The sequence below is a fragment of the Schistocerca gregaria genome, chromosome 10, assembly GCF_023897955.1.
Source record: "Schistocerca gregaria isolate iqSchGreg1 chromosome 10, iqSchGreg1.2, whole genome shotgun sequence".
NCBI classification, from domain to species: domain Eukaryota; kingdom Metazoa; phylum Arthropoda; class Insecta; order Orthoptera; family Acrididae; genus Schistocerca; species Schistocerca gregaria.
Window position 1 is genome coordinate 208,619,116 of NC_064929.1, and position 12,151 is coordinate 208,631,266.

At 45.8% G+C, this 12,151-nt stretch overlaps 1 protein-coding gene across 2 annotated transcripts in view; it reads right to left on the reverse strand.

The window, feature by feature from the left end:
* The window catches only part of LOC126293266 (protein draper), a 356,553-nt gene that overhangs the window by 137,495 nt on the left and 206,907 nt on the right, over positions 1-12,151 (reverse strand). For both annotated transcript variants that reach the window (XM_049986389.1, XM_049986388.1), the window contains exon 2: positions 6,324-6,449. In XM_049986389.1, coding sequence (XP_049842346.1) covers positions 6,324-6,427 — 104 coding nt within the window. In that variant the 5' untranslated portion in view covers positions 6,428-6,449. The remainder of the gene's footprint in view (positions 1-6,323; positions 6,450-12,151) is intronic.

Genomic DNA, 12,151 nt, shown 5'->3' on the forward strand with positions numbered 1-12,151 from the left:
CATAGGGTAATTCTGACTCCAGAAATCTTTTCATGCGCAAGCATAAAGCAGAGTCCAAAAGTCTTGATCAGTCTGGTGTGACATATCTAGGCTTAAAGTTTTGTGCGTCTGTTCAACGAAAAGGAATCAAGACTGGGTTTAACGCCCCGTCCACATTGAGGTCATTAGTGATGGAGCATAAGCTCGGATGGTGTCAAGAATGGGGAAGGAAACCAGCCGTGCACTTTCAGAAGACCCATCCCAGCATTTGCCTCGAGAGATTTAGGCAAATCACGGAAAACCAAAATTTCGGTGGCCGGAGGAGAGTATGAACAGTCATGCTTCCGAACGTGAGTTCGTTATGCTAACCACTGCGCCAGTTCGCTTGATTAACTCACAGTAAACTAGAGGGTATAAGAATGTGCTATTCTGAAACAGAAGTCTGCAATACGCTCGTTGTTACTATCGCACAAAAGACAATTTTATTTTCTCAACATTAATTTCAATTTTAACAAGTACAGTGTTCCGATTAAGAAACCGTAGTTGGTGCATTGTCCCTAGTGTTGAAAAAGTCAATGGTATTCTCGAAAACTGCGACACTTCAGTTTGTTTCCGACCACTAGGAACGCTTCGCTTCTCTAGAGCGCTACTGTACCCTCTGCTAGAAGAGGGGAAATCATTACGCTTACTCTGTATAGAATCGCACTGCTATCTCGCCGTGCCCAGTGGACGTTCTTCTGTCGAGCGATTTAAGTTGCTTGTCTACCCCACGGTCACTTATTTGGGTATGTGTCATTTTGGTCATTTTCGAAGGGATCATCCCAGCATTCGGTCAAGCCATTAGGGAGTCGCTGAAAACCGAAATCTGGAGGGCCGGCCATGGGTTTGAACCACCGTACTCGTGTCGGTGATTTCAGCGTGTTAACCACCGCTCCTCCTCGAACGATAGAGCTGATGCGGGAAACTTCACTTGAAGAAGTAATGTCAGTGTGGAAAATAGGCTGTCACTGTTCACAACTTTTTAAGAAGTTCTGCGATAAGGTTGCCACAGGCGAAAATTAATTACCTGATCTCAGACCAGGGTAAACAGCGTGGTACCATCACGACATCAACAGCGAATTCTACCGCCAACACAGCACACTCAGATACCAGTTACGTCCACATCAGGTCAATTCGTATGCAGTGCTCCACATTCGATCATCATCATTTTCCAGCTAATGGGTCGGCTGGGTGATCTGACGATGTTCTTGCGTGGGCGGCAAAGCGACCGAAGAAAATTGTTGCTCGTCTCCTTACGATTTAGCGGCGAGTATTCGTACCCAAAGTTTCTAACAAGATTAATATACAGAAGAATGGAAAAGGAAATTGAGGATCTGATAGATGGCGATCAGCTTGACTTTAGGGAAGGTGAAGGCATTAGAGAGACAGTTCTGAGGTGCGGCTGAGAACGAAAGCAAGACTGAAGAAAGATCAAGACACGTTCACTCCATTTGTCAAGCTGGAAAAAGCGTTCGACACTATAAAATGGTGCAAGATGTCCGAAATCCTGAAAAAAGTAAGGTAACATGCACGAAAAGCAACAGGAAATTTTAAGACTGTAAGGACAAGAACGAAGTGTTCCGGTTAAAAAGGGCGCAAGGTAGGGGTGTAGCCTTTCGTTTCTACTGTACAATCTATAGATGGGAGAATCAACGAGGGAAACAAAAAGAGAGGTTCGAGAGTAGCAGAAGTGCCGCAACACAACGTGGAACAGACTCGACTAATGTCTGATGTTAGAATTATATTAATACCGTCAGCTGCTCACGGGCGTAGATATATATCAAAGGGGACAGGTGAAAATGTGTGCCCCAACCGGGACTCGAACTCGGGATCTCCTGCTTACATGGCAGACGCTCTATCCATATGAGCCACCGAGGGCACAGAGGATAGTGCGGCTACAGGGACTATCTTGCCACGCCTCCCGCGAGACAAACATTCTCACCTTTTATGTCCACACACTGCATTCGTAGTGTCCCAAGCCATCGTGGAAGATATTCTTACCAAGTCCCGTAAGAGTTCGGGGAATATGTGTGCATCGGCACAGGAGGAGGAGGTCATGGCCGGTATTTCCAGAACTATAAACTTATATGGATACGGTGTCTGTTCTTTCGGACATGTCCGAAAGAACAGACATCACCGATGACAGCAGCCAAGTAGATCTGCTATTGCCGAACATTGCTTGGATACTGGTCACCCCATGTTATATAAGAACACCGATATATTGCCATGCACTTCCAGCTATTGGGATGGTGTTATTAGGGAGGCAGTTGAGATTAAATTAGCGACCAGCCTGGTTAACAGATATGGAGGTTTCTGTGTAAACTCTGTTTGGAATCCGGCTGTCTCCCTTGTCAAGAAACAGAGGGACAGAGTCAATGCAACCTCACCTGCTATTTCATAGTTGCTCTGTCGATAGCTCTGACTTTGGTGGCACTAGTGTACAGTGTGTGTGTTATCTTTCCTGCTTCACTCCGAGAACCGAGGTTTTAAATTTGCATGTACGTCGCCTGTCCGTTGCAGTTTGCCTTGAAAATGGCAGGGTGTTCTCCCGCCGAAATATCGGCGGTCGCTGAAAGTGTTACGTGGCTGAATTCCCGGAATTTATTTGTAGGTTAAAGTAGTACTAAGTTCTAGGGGACTGGATGACGTCAGATGTCAAGTCCCATAGTGCTCAGAGCCATTTGAACCATTTTGCCGGTATTGTTAGTAAAATAGCACTGATCACTTTTCCCCATTTTCTATAGTAACGCAAAATTCCAAATCAGTTCAAGTTTTGCCAATAAGAATTACTGATTTGTAACAATGGTTTATTTAAAAAGGAAAAGTTAAAATCTTCTGGGTCATTAGGCCGCGTCATGTTTCTTCTAAAATGTTCGACGTTTCGACCCCTCTGCTGGTATCTTCCTCAGGATCTTTTGGAGTTCACTACTGCTAGAACAAAAGACGCCAAAAGATCCTGAGGAAGATCTCAGCGGAGGGGTCGAATCGTCGAACATTTTAGATGAAACATGACGCGGCCTAATAACCCAGAAGATTTTAACTTCAGTGCCAACGGCCACGAAAGCCTGCAGACTTACACAAAACTTTTTTTTTTACTCGGTTATTAGTAAAAGCTGCCATTGGCCTTAAGCGGTGGTGTTGGCAAGCGGGGTGCACTCAGCCCTTGTGAGGCCAATAGAGGAGATACATGACTGAGAAGCAGCGGCTCCGGTGATGAGAACTGACAACGGCCGAGAGAGCTGCGTCCTGACCACACGCTCCAGCGTATCCGCATCCGGTGGCACCAAGGGGTGAGGATGACACGGCGTCCTGTTCGGACGGTGTTTGTTTGTTTTATTGGTAAAACTAAAAAAAGCCCTTTTATAACCGGGACAAAACAAATAACGAGAAGTAACGGTTATTCAAAAATAAGACGCCCGTACCGGTCGGTTACTCCCACCCCTACTCGTTACGGTACCCGACACTAGTTAGTGTAGCCGCCCTACACTGTGGTATAGAATGTACTCACTAGAGATGGGTAGTTCGCGAACGAACGGGTGCAAAGTAACGGTTCGCCAAGATGAACGAAAGGACCGAGGAACGAATTCCAAGGAACGATCGGTTCACAGTTCACTTCGGTCGCGCAGGTCACTTCGGTAGTTCTCGTTCAAGCATCGGTCGCGCGCTCGTGCAGAAGACATACTTATAACAAGGCAAGTTTTTTTGTTATTCATATATTTTTTGGCATAATCGTCTTGATTTAACAGCTAACTTTCAATAATTTGCTTAATTTTTAGTGTAAGAAAATTCATATAAAACGATTTTCGTGTATCTTTCACATACAAAACATTACATTTAGGAAGGCTCTAATTATTTTTAAGTTGGCTTGTTTCCAATTTACATTACCTGCTAGTTTGGTTTCTTTGAAAAAAAATGGGTTGTGGGTCTCCTTGGCTCAGTAGGAAAAGGGGTGCCTCTCCATTTGAAGAGAGAGAGATTGCCATAAAATCATATTTACTTATTATCTCAAAAACATTTGTTCAGGTGGAGCTTTCAAACCAAAAACTTTATTACTGTGAACTTAATTATTATTATTATTATTGCTGCATTAACTTTAATAATGCAACATAAAACTTAATTTTTACAAAGCGTATAACCCAAGTATGAGAAAACCACATTTTATTTTATGCTTCCATAAAGTCTGTACTTCGCCTACGAAGTCAGAGACAACGTGAAGTATATGTAGGGTGTAAACGATTATTGTTTACAACGTAGCATAGCTATGCAGTGGAAGTCGAAACAAAGAATTTTATACAAGACACTTGTGGTATATTAAGTTGGGAAACAGCCACCAACAGGCTTACAAGACTACATGAGCTATAGCCCATGCGCGTCGCATGAGATTTTCATGTTCTCTTCTCCAGCTCTCTACACATCGTCATCGATTGTTTCGCAATTGTTGTTCGCATTAGCTTGTTATTTCTTCACTGCCTAATTATTACATGTTTGTTGTATCTGTTCGTAGCGGGCAACACATCGTCCGTAATTGGCGAGCAGTCTATACTCTGGGCCGGTTTTCCGTGCGCCACCCTATATTATTTCCCTGCGATCAGAGACAAGTTCCCCGCCTCCCCTCTCTCTGCCCCCTTCTCTCCCCTGAGTCCTTTTGCATTTCCCTCCTCTGCCTCTTCTCATTCCCTCTCGCGTCTGCCCTGCCCCTCCCCCCCCTTTATGAGTCCTCTCCCTCCTTGGTCTCCCCCTTTTCGTTTTTTCCTCACCTCCCTGCTTGTTTTTCCCCCCTCCTCCTCCAGGTCGTCCCCCCCCCCCCCATCTGCCTTTGGCTCCGGAGTGTCATATTTGTGCCGCCATTTTCGTGCAGTGTTTTACAGTGAGTGCTTTAACAGTGAGTGTTCCGTGTTGTGTCTTTTGGGAAGTGTAGCGAACAGCCATCATACTGTCGCTGGGTGTGATTTTTTATCTCTTGCGAACAGAAACCAGACTGTCGCCATGTTGTTTAATTGTGTGTCTACTATGTTACTTGTCTGAGTCCTGTGTATTTTATCAACATTGCCAACCCCTTTTGCTTTCTGTTTTAACTTTCCGCCTTTTCCCGCTATTTTACACTTTAAGTCACCGTTTTATCGCCTGTTTTCTTATTTCTTTCTTCTTCCTTTTTTTTTAAAAAAAAGTCTGTAGGCTGTAGAGCAGCGTACTAAGCTGCTGCCAGCTTGAAAATCAATAAAAATATTTTTAACAAAGCGACACAGGGCTACGGTTGGCTAAACGACAGGTCTACATCTACATCTACATCTACATGACTACTCTGCAATTCACATTTAAGTGCTTGGCAGAGGGTTCATCGAACCACAATCATACTATCTCTCTACTATTCCACTCCCGAACAGCGAGCGGGAAAAACGAACACCTAAACCTTTCTGTTCGAGCTCTGATTTCTCTTATTTTATTTTGATGATCATTCCTACCTATGTAGGTTGGGCTCAACAAAATATTTTCGCATTCAGAAGAGAAAGTTGGTGACTGAAATTTCGTAAAAAGGTCTCGCCGCGACGAAAAACGTCTATGCTGTAATGACTTCCATGCCAACTCGTGTATCATATCTGCCACACTCTCTCCCCTATAACGCGATAATACAAAACGAGCTGCCGTTCTTTGCACCCTCTTGATGTCCTCCGTCAATCCCACCTGGTAAGGATCCCACACCGCGCAGCAATATTCTAACAGAGGAAGAACGAGTGTAGTGTAAGCTGTCTCTTTAGTGGACTTGTTGCATCTTCTAAGTGTCCTGCCAATGAAACGCAACCTTTGGCTCGCCTTCCCGACAATATTATCTATGTTGTCCTTCCAACTGAAGTTGTCCGTAATTTTAACACCCAGGTACTTAGTTGAATTGACAGCCTTGAGAATTGTACTATTTATCGAGTAATCGAATTCCAACGGATTTCTTTTGGAACTCATGTGGATCACCTCACACTTTTCGTTATTTAGCGTCAACTGCCACCTGCCACACCATACAGCAATCTTTTCTAAATCGCTTTGCAGCTGATACTGGTTCTGCAGAATCACAGAAATTACTCCTACAAGTGTGTAAGAATTCTGTAATGAATAAAAACTCTATACTCCAGGGGGGCGTCAAGTGCCCCCTCTTGGTGCCCTCCATCCTTCAGTCACCTACACTACTAGTTTTCAGTTTTTCACAAGAACCATATACCAAGCAGAAATGAACGGTGAACGAGTAAAAATGAACGGTTCCCGAAAAAGAACGATCAGCAGTGCAGTGAACTAGTTTGCCCATCTCTAGTACTCACGTCTCTTGTCGCACGCAGACGTTGGGTCCCTCGAGCCCCGACACAGGAGCTGCCACCAGGCACAGCAGCGCCGCCGCTACCGCCGCGGCCGTCGCTGGAAACATCCTGCTGTCGTCGTCACGTCACCTGAAACAACAGAACACAAACTGAGCTGACGATTTGAGATAATCACCAAAATGCATACGCCGTTCCTCTGACGGTGGCAAAAGTGTGCCCCAGACGGCGAGGCATGGGTACCCACGAGCTCAATCACGCGCCCACGGCTTCTTATGTGAGCAAAAAGGGGACATTACTAGTTTATCAGATCTTCAGTACACTGAAGCGACTTCATACCAACATTGACAAAATTGATCAGTTGACAACGCGATTTTATAAAAGAAAGCGAGTGCAGTAACTACACCGAAGCACCAAAGAAACTGCTATAGGCATTAGTATTCAAATACAGAGATATATAAACAAGCAGAATATGGCGCCGCGGTCGGCAGCTGCTATGGAAGACAACAAGAGTGTGACGCAATTGTTAGATCGGTTACTGTTGCTGCAACGCCAGGTTATCAAGATTTAAGTGAGTCTGAACGTGGTGTTATTGTGGTACCGATAGCTACGATGCCACGGCGTAGGTGCAAGGTCTTACGTTGGTACTACGACACCGACACCGTGTAATTAGGCTGTTTAGGTTTTTATGTTGGTAACGCCACGTAGCGCTCTGTATGAAAATCACTGATTGTGCTGTGTGCAGTCTGTGGCTTGTTAGCATTGTTGGAATATTCGCCATTGTGTTGGGCAATTGGATGTGAACAACGCATAGCGTTGAGCAGTTAGAGGTGAGCCGCCAGCAGTGGTGGATGTGGGGAGAGAGATGGCAGAATTTTAAGAGCGGACGATCTGGACGTGTGTCCGCCAAAAACAGTAAATTTGTAATACTGGATATCATGAACTGATATATATGTAATGACTTTTGCACACTATTAATGTAAATACATTGTTTGTTCTCTATCAAAATCTTTCATTTGCTAACTATGCCTATCAGTAGTTAGAATCTTTTACACTCCTGGAAATGGAAAAAAGAACACATTGACACCGGTGTGTCAGACCCACAATACTTGCTCCGGACACTGCGAGAGGGCTGTACAAGCAATGATCACACGCACGGCACAGCGGACACACCAGGAACCGCGGTGTTGGCAGTCTACTGGCGCTAGCTGCGCAGCATTTGTGCACCGCCGCCGTCAGTGTCAGCCAGTTTGCCGTGGCATACGGAGCTCCATCGCAGTCATTAACACTGGTAGCATGCCGTGACAGCGTGGACGTGAACCGTATGTGCAGTTGACGGACTTTGAGCGAGGGCGTATAGTGGGCATGCGGGAGGCCGGGTGGACGTACCGCCGAATTGCTCAACACGTGGGGCGTGAGGTCTCCACAGTACATCGATGTTGTCGCCAGTGGTCGGCGGAAGGTGCACGTGCCCGTCGACCTGGGACCGGACCGCAGCGACGCACGGATGCACGCCAAGACCGTAGGATCCTACGCAGTGCCGTAGGGGACCGCACCGCCACTTTCCAGCAAATTAGGGACACTGTTGCTCCTGGGGAATCGGTGAGGACCATTCGCAACCGTCTCCATGAAGCTGGGCTACGGTCCCGCACACCGTTAGGCCGTCTTCCGCTCACGCCCCAACATCGTGCAGCCCGCCTGCAGTGGTGTCGCGACAGGCGTGAATGGAGGGACGAATGGAGACGTGTCATCTTCAGCGATGAGAGTCGCTTCTGCCTTGGTGCCAATGATGGTCGTATGCGTGTTTGGCGCCGTGCAGGTGAGCGCCACAATCAGGACTGCATACGACCGAGGCACACAGGGCCAACACCCGGCATCATGGTGTGGGGAGCGATCTCCTAGACTGGCCGTACACCTCTGGTGATCGTCGAGGGGACACTGAATAGAGCACGGTACATCCAAACCGTCATCGAACCCATCGTTCTACCATTCCTAGACCGGAAAGGGAACTTGCTGTTCCAACAGGACAATGCACGTCCGCATGTATCCCGTGCCACCCAACGTGCTCTACAAGGTGTAAGTCAACTACCCTGGCCAGCAAGATCTCCGGATCTGTCCCCCATTGAGCATGTTTGGGACTGGATGAAGCGTCGTCTCACGCGGTCTGCACGTCCAACTGAGGCGCCAGGTGCAAATGGCATGGCAAGCCGTTCCACAGGACTACATCCAGCATCTCTACGATCGTCTCCATGGGAGAATAGCAGCCTGCATTGCTGCAAAAGGTGGATATACACTGTACTAGTGCCGACATTGTACATGCTCTGTTGCCTGTGTCTCTGTGCCTGTGGTTCTGTCAGTGTGATTATGTGCTGTATCTGACCCCAGGAATGTGTCAATAAAGTTTCCCCTTCCTGGGACAATGAATTCACGGTGTTCTTATTTCAATTTCCAGGAGTGTATGTAGCTGGCAGTAGTGGTGCTCGCTGTATTGCAGTAGTTCGAGTAACGAAGATTTTTGTGAGGTAAGTGATTCGTGAAAAGTATAGGTTAATGTTAGTCAGAGCCCTTCTTTTGTAGGCATTATTGAAAGTCAGATTGAGTTGCGCTAAAAAATATTGTCTCAGTTTAGTGTTGATCAGAATAAGTAAAGAGCGAAATGTCTGAGTACGTTCAGTTCTGTTCGGCTGTTTGAAAATCAAATGACGTAGAGGTTTATCAGCACAGTAATTCAATTAATTTTCTAAGGGGACGTTTCAGCCGACGACAGCGCCCCCTAGCCGGCGCTGTGCAGCTCTACGAGCGCCGCTCCTGATTCTAGCCATTTGATGCCGAGCAGACGACCAAGCAACTACTTTTAACTTTGTAACTTTATGTACAGCTTCGCAATTACGTGCTCATCTCAGCCAATGTTAAGTACATAGTAAAACCATTTTTATTTCCAGTACCAAGTTTTCTACCTCACCTCCTCCTCCTCCTAGCTTCCTACATTCGGCCTACCCTCGCTTTTCAGGAGCAGACCCATGCGCCACCTTCCAGGAGGGATACAAAAGTTACAGTTGGCGCATGAGCCATGGGACACAGTGTCTCTGAGGTATCGAGGAAGTGGTGACTGTTCCGTACGACCATTTCACGAGTGTACTGGGGCCTACAATGACTGAAGAGAATAGTTCAACGTGACAGAAGGGCAAACCTTCCGCAGACTGCTGCAGATTTCAGAGCTCGGCCATCAACAAGTGTCAGCGTGCGAACCATTCAACAAATCATCATCGATATGGGCTATCGGAGCCAAAGGTCCACTCGTGCACCATCGATGACCGCACGGCACAAAGATTTACGCCTCGCGTGGGCCCGTCAACACCGACATTGGACTGTTGATGACGACTGGATGCATATTGCCTGGTCGGACGTGTCTTGTTTCGAATTCCATCGAGCGGATGGACGTGTACCGTTATGGAGACAACCTCATGAATACATGGACCGTGCATGGTAGCAGGGGACTGTTCAGGGTGGTGGAGCATGCAATGCTGTTCGCTTTCAAGTCTACACATTTACAAAAATCAAGTCCAGGAGACAATTTTGTGATCACGGTAGCGAATTAGACGGTATTCGCGTAATTGTACTGATTAAGAGTTATCGTTTCCAAAAGATGCAGGTTCCATTAAAGATGTATGGACTTTTGCGCGTATAATGAAAATATTCCTAACACGTCGCGCTACAGAAAGTAACATGCGAATCATAACCATGATCAAACGAAGAAAATATATGATGACATAAATGTTCTTCGCTGTTATTCAGGACAGGTTTACATTAAACACCGCAATTTTCAGTCTTTAGAAATCACAAGACGTTACACTTTAGAGATGTTTGTTTCGAATAACTTGTATTTACCTTTTTTATACAATATGGTGATTGTCCGCAAGGATTATCTCTCTCTCTCTCTCTCTCTCTCTCTCCCCTTTTTATAGCCTTTATACATTCACATTACGTACATCGATTAAGAAAGGTTTCTTTCTCTACCGACCAGTACGAGAACAAAATCCGACCAGACTAAATGTCTTACGTAGAATCAGTTCTCACTTAACAATCATATATAGTTTCGTAGTACAAACAATGCTAGTTTGTTCTGTGCTCTAGAAAGTCTTTGATTCACTGGGCACAAAAATTAAAACAATAAAATTATAATTACATTTTTAATAACGTCAATTCTTCTTTATACCATGAAAATAAGGTTTGACATCGTCGTAATATTATTTTTCATCGTTTTAGCACTATAAGCCCCTTTAATGGTGTGGGGCGTGGGAAAATGGAGTGATATGGGACCCATGATACGTCGAGATACGACTCTGACTGGTGACACGTACGTAAAGGTTGTGTCTGATCACCTACATCCATTCATGTCCATTGCGCATTCCGACAGACTTGGGCAATTCCAGCAGGACAGTGCGACACCCCACACGTCCAGAATAGCTACAGAGTGGTTCCAGGAACACTCTTCTCAGTTCAAACCCTTCCGCTGACCACCAAACTCCCCAGACATGAATGCTATTGAGCATATTCGCGATGCCTTGTAACGTGCTGTAGAGAAGAGATCTCCACCTCCTCGTACTTTTGCGGATTTATGGACAGCCTTGCAGATTCATAGTTTCAATTCCCTCCAGCGCTTCAGGCATTAGTCAATGCCACGTTGTGTTGCGGGGTCCCTATACGATATTAGACAGGTGTACCACTTTCTTCGGCGGTTCAGTGTAAATCGCGCCATCGTAATGGGGGCGTACCCAGGGCGGGGGCAAAACCGTGCGTGTTGCAATGGTGATGTTGGTGGAGAAGATAATGGCGACGAACCTAATGCGAGGGACGTATTCGGAGGTGTGGGGCTGATCTGTTATTCTGCGCAACGGATTAATCTGAGATGTACCCTTTACCCTGTGGCTCCTGCAAGATGCAATTTCCACCCCCACACTACTACAGAAGTCAGACAGACGCTCCTAACGTTCTATAGAGAAATGCCTGAAAAACTTCCAGCAATAAATGTCTTCTGCAGTCGTCAGCTGTAAGGGAATGACACAAAAATTCACAAAATTTCTTAGGTAACTAGTGGGATACTTGGGTACTGGAGTAGTGCTAGTTAGTGTAAGAAAAACATGAAACTAACGAAAGTTATTTATTTTGCTAAAATTCTGAGCAATCACAATGGCACTTTTAGTTATGAATTGAACAAGTTATATCCTGGTTTTTTCCAGAATGTGAAGTTACCTCTCAAGGATAGGATTCGCCAGTGAAATTTCTATACAAAGTTTAAGATTGTTATTGACTTGGTAGAATGGCTGAGAGGCGCACCTACTCAACTTGAATAATTATCCTTTAGAATGTTGCTAGGTAAGGTCGAGGCTGTCGCGAGAGAAATGCACTGAAGTGTACTGTTGTGGCGGAAATATGGGCCTCGCAATAGCTGTAGCTCACAATACCGTAAGCTGCGATGACTGCTGTCTGCGCCGCTCGCTGCTGACAAATAAGATAACTCTCGTTCTATCTGGATTGACCTTCGCCAATCAAACTCTCCCTATGCCTTGATGAAGTCAAGGATTCCTATTCGCCCCTAGTCTAACTATTGGCGTGGTACACCGGTCAGATAATCAGTCCACTGCGATGCCACTCAAAATTCGCTCGCAGGCGTTCAACTATAACTCTGTTCGTTCACACCGCACAATAAGTGTGTCGGCCAAGACAGTGAACAACGCTTAATAGCAAGGAGTCAATATAGAGTCGCCCTTTGATTCGCTCTCGACAGAGGTGCTCTCCCAGTGAAGTACTGAGGAGAGACTTGTTCCTCACTC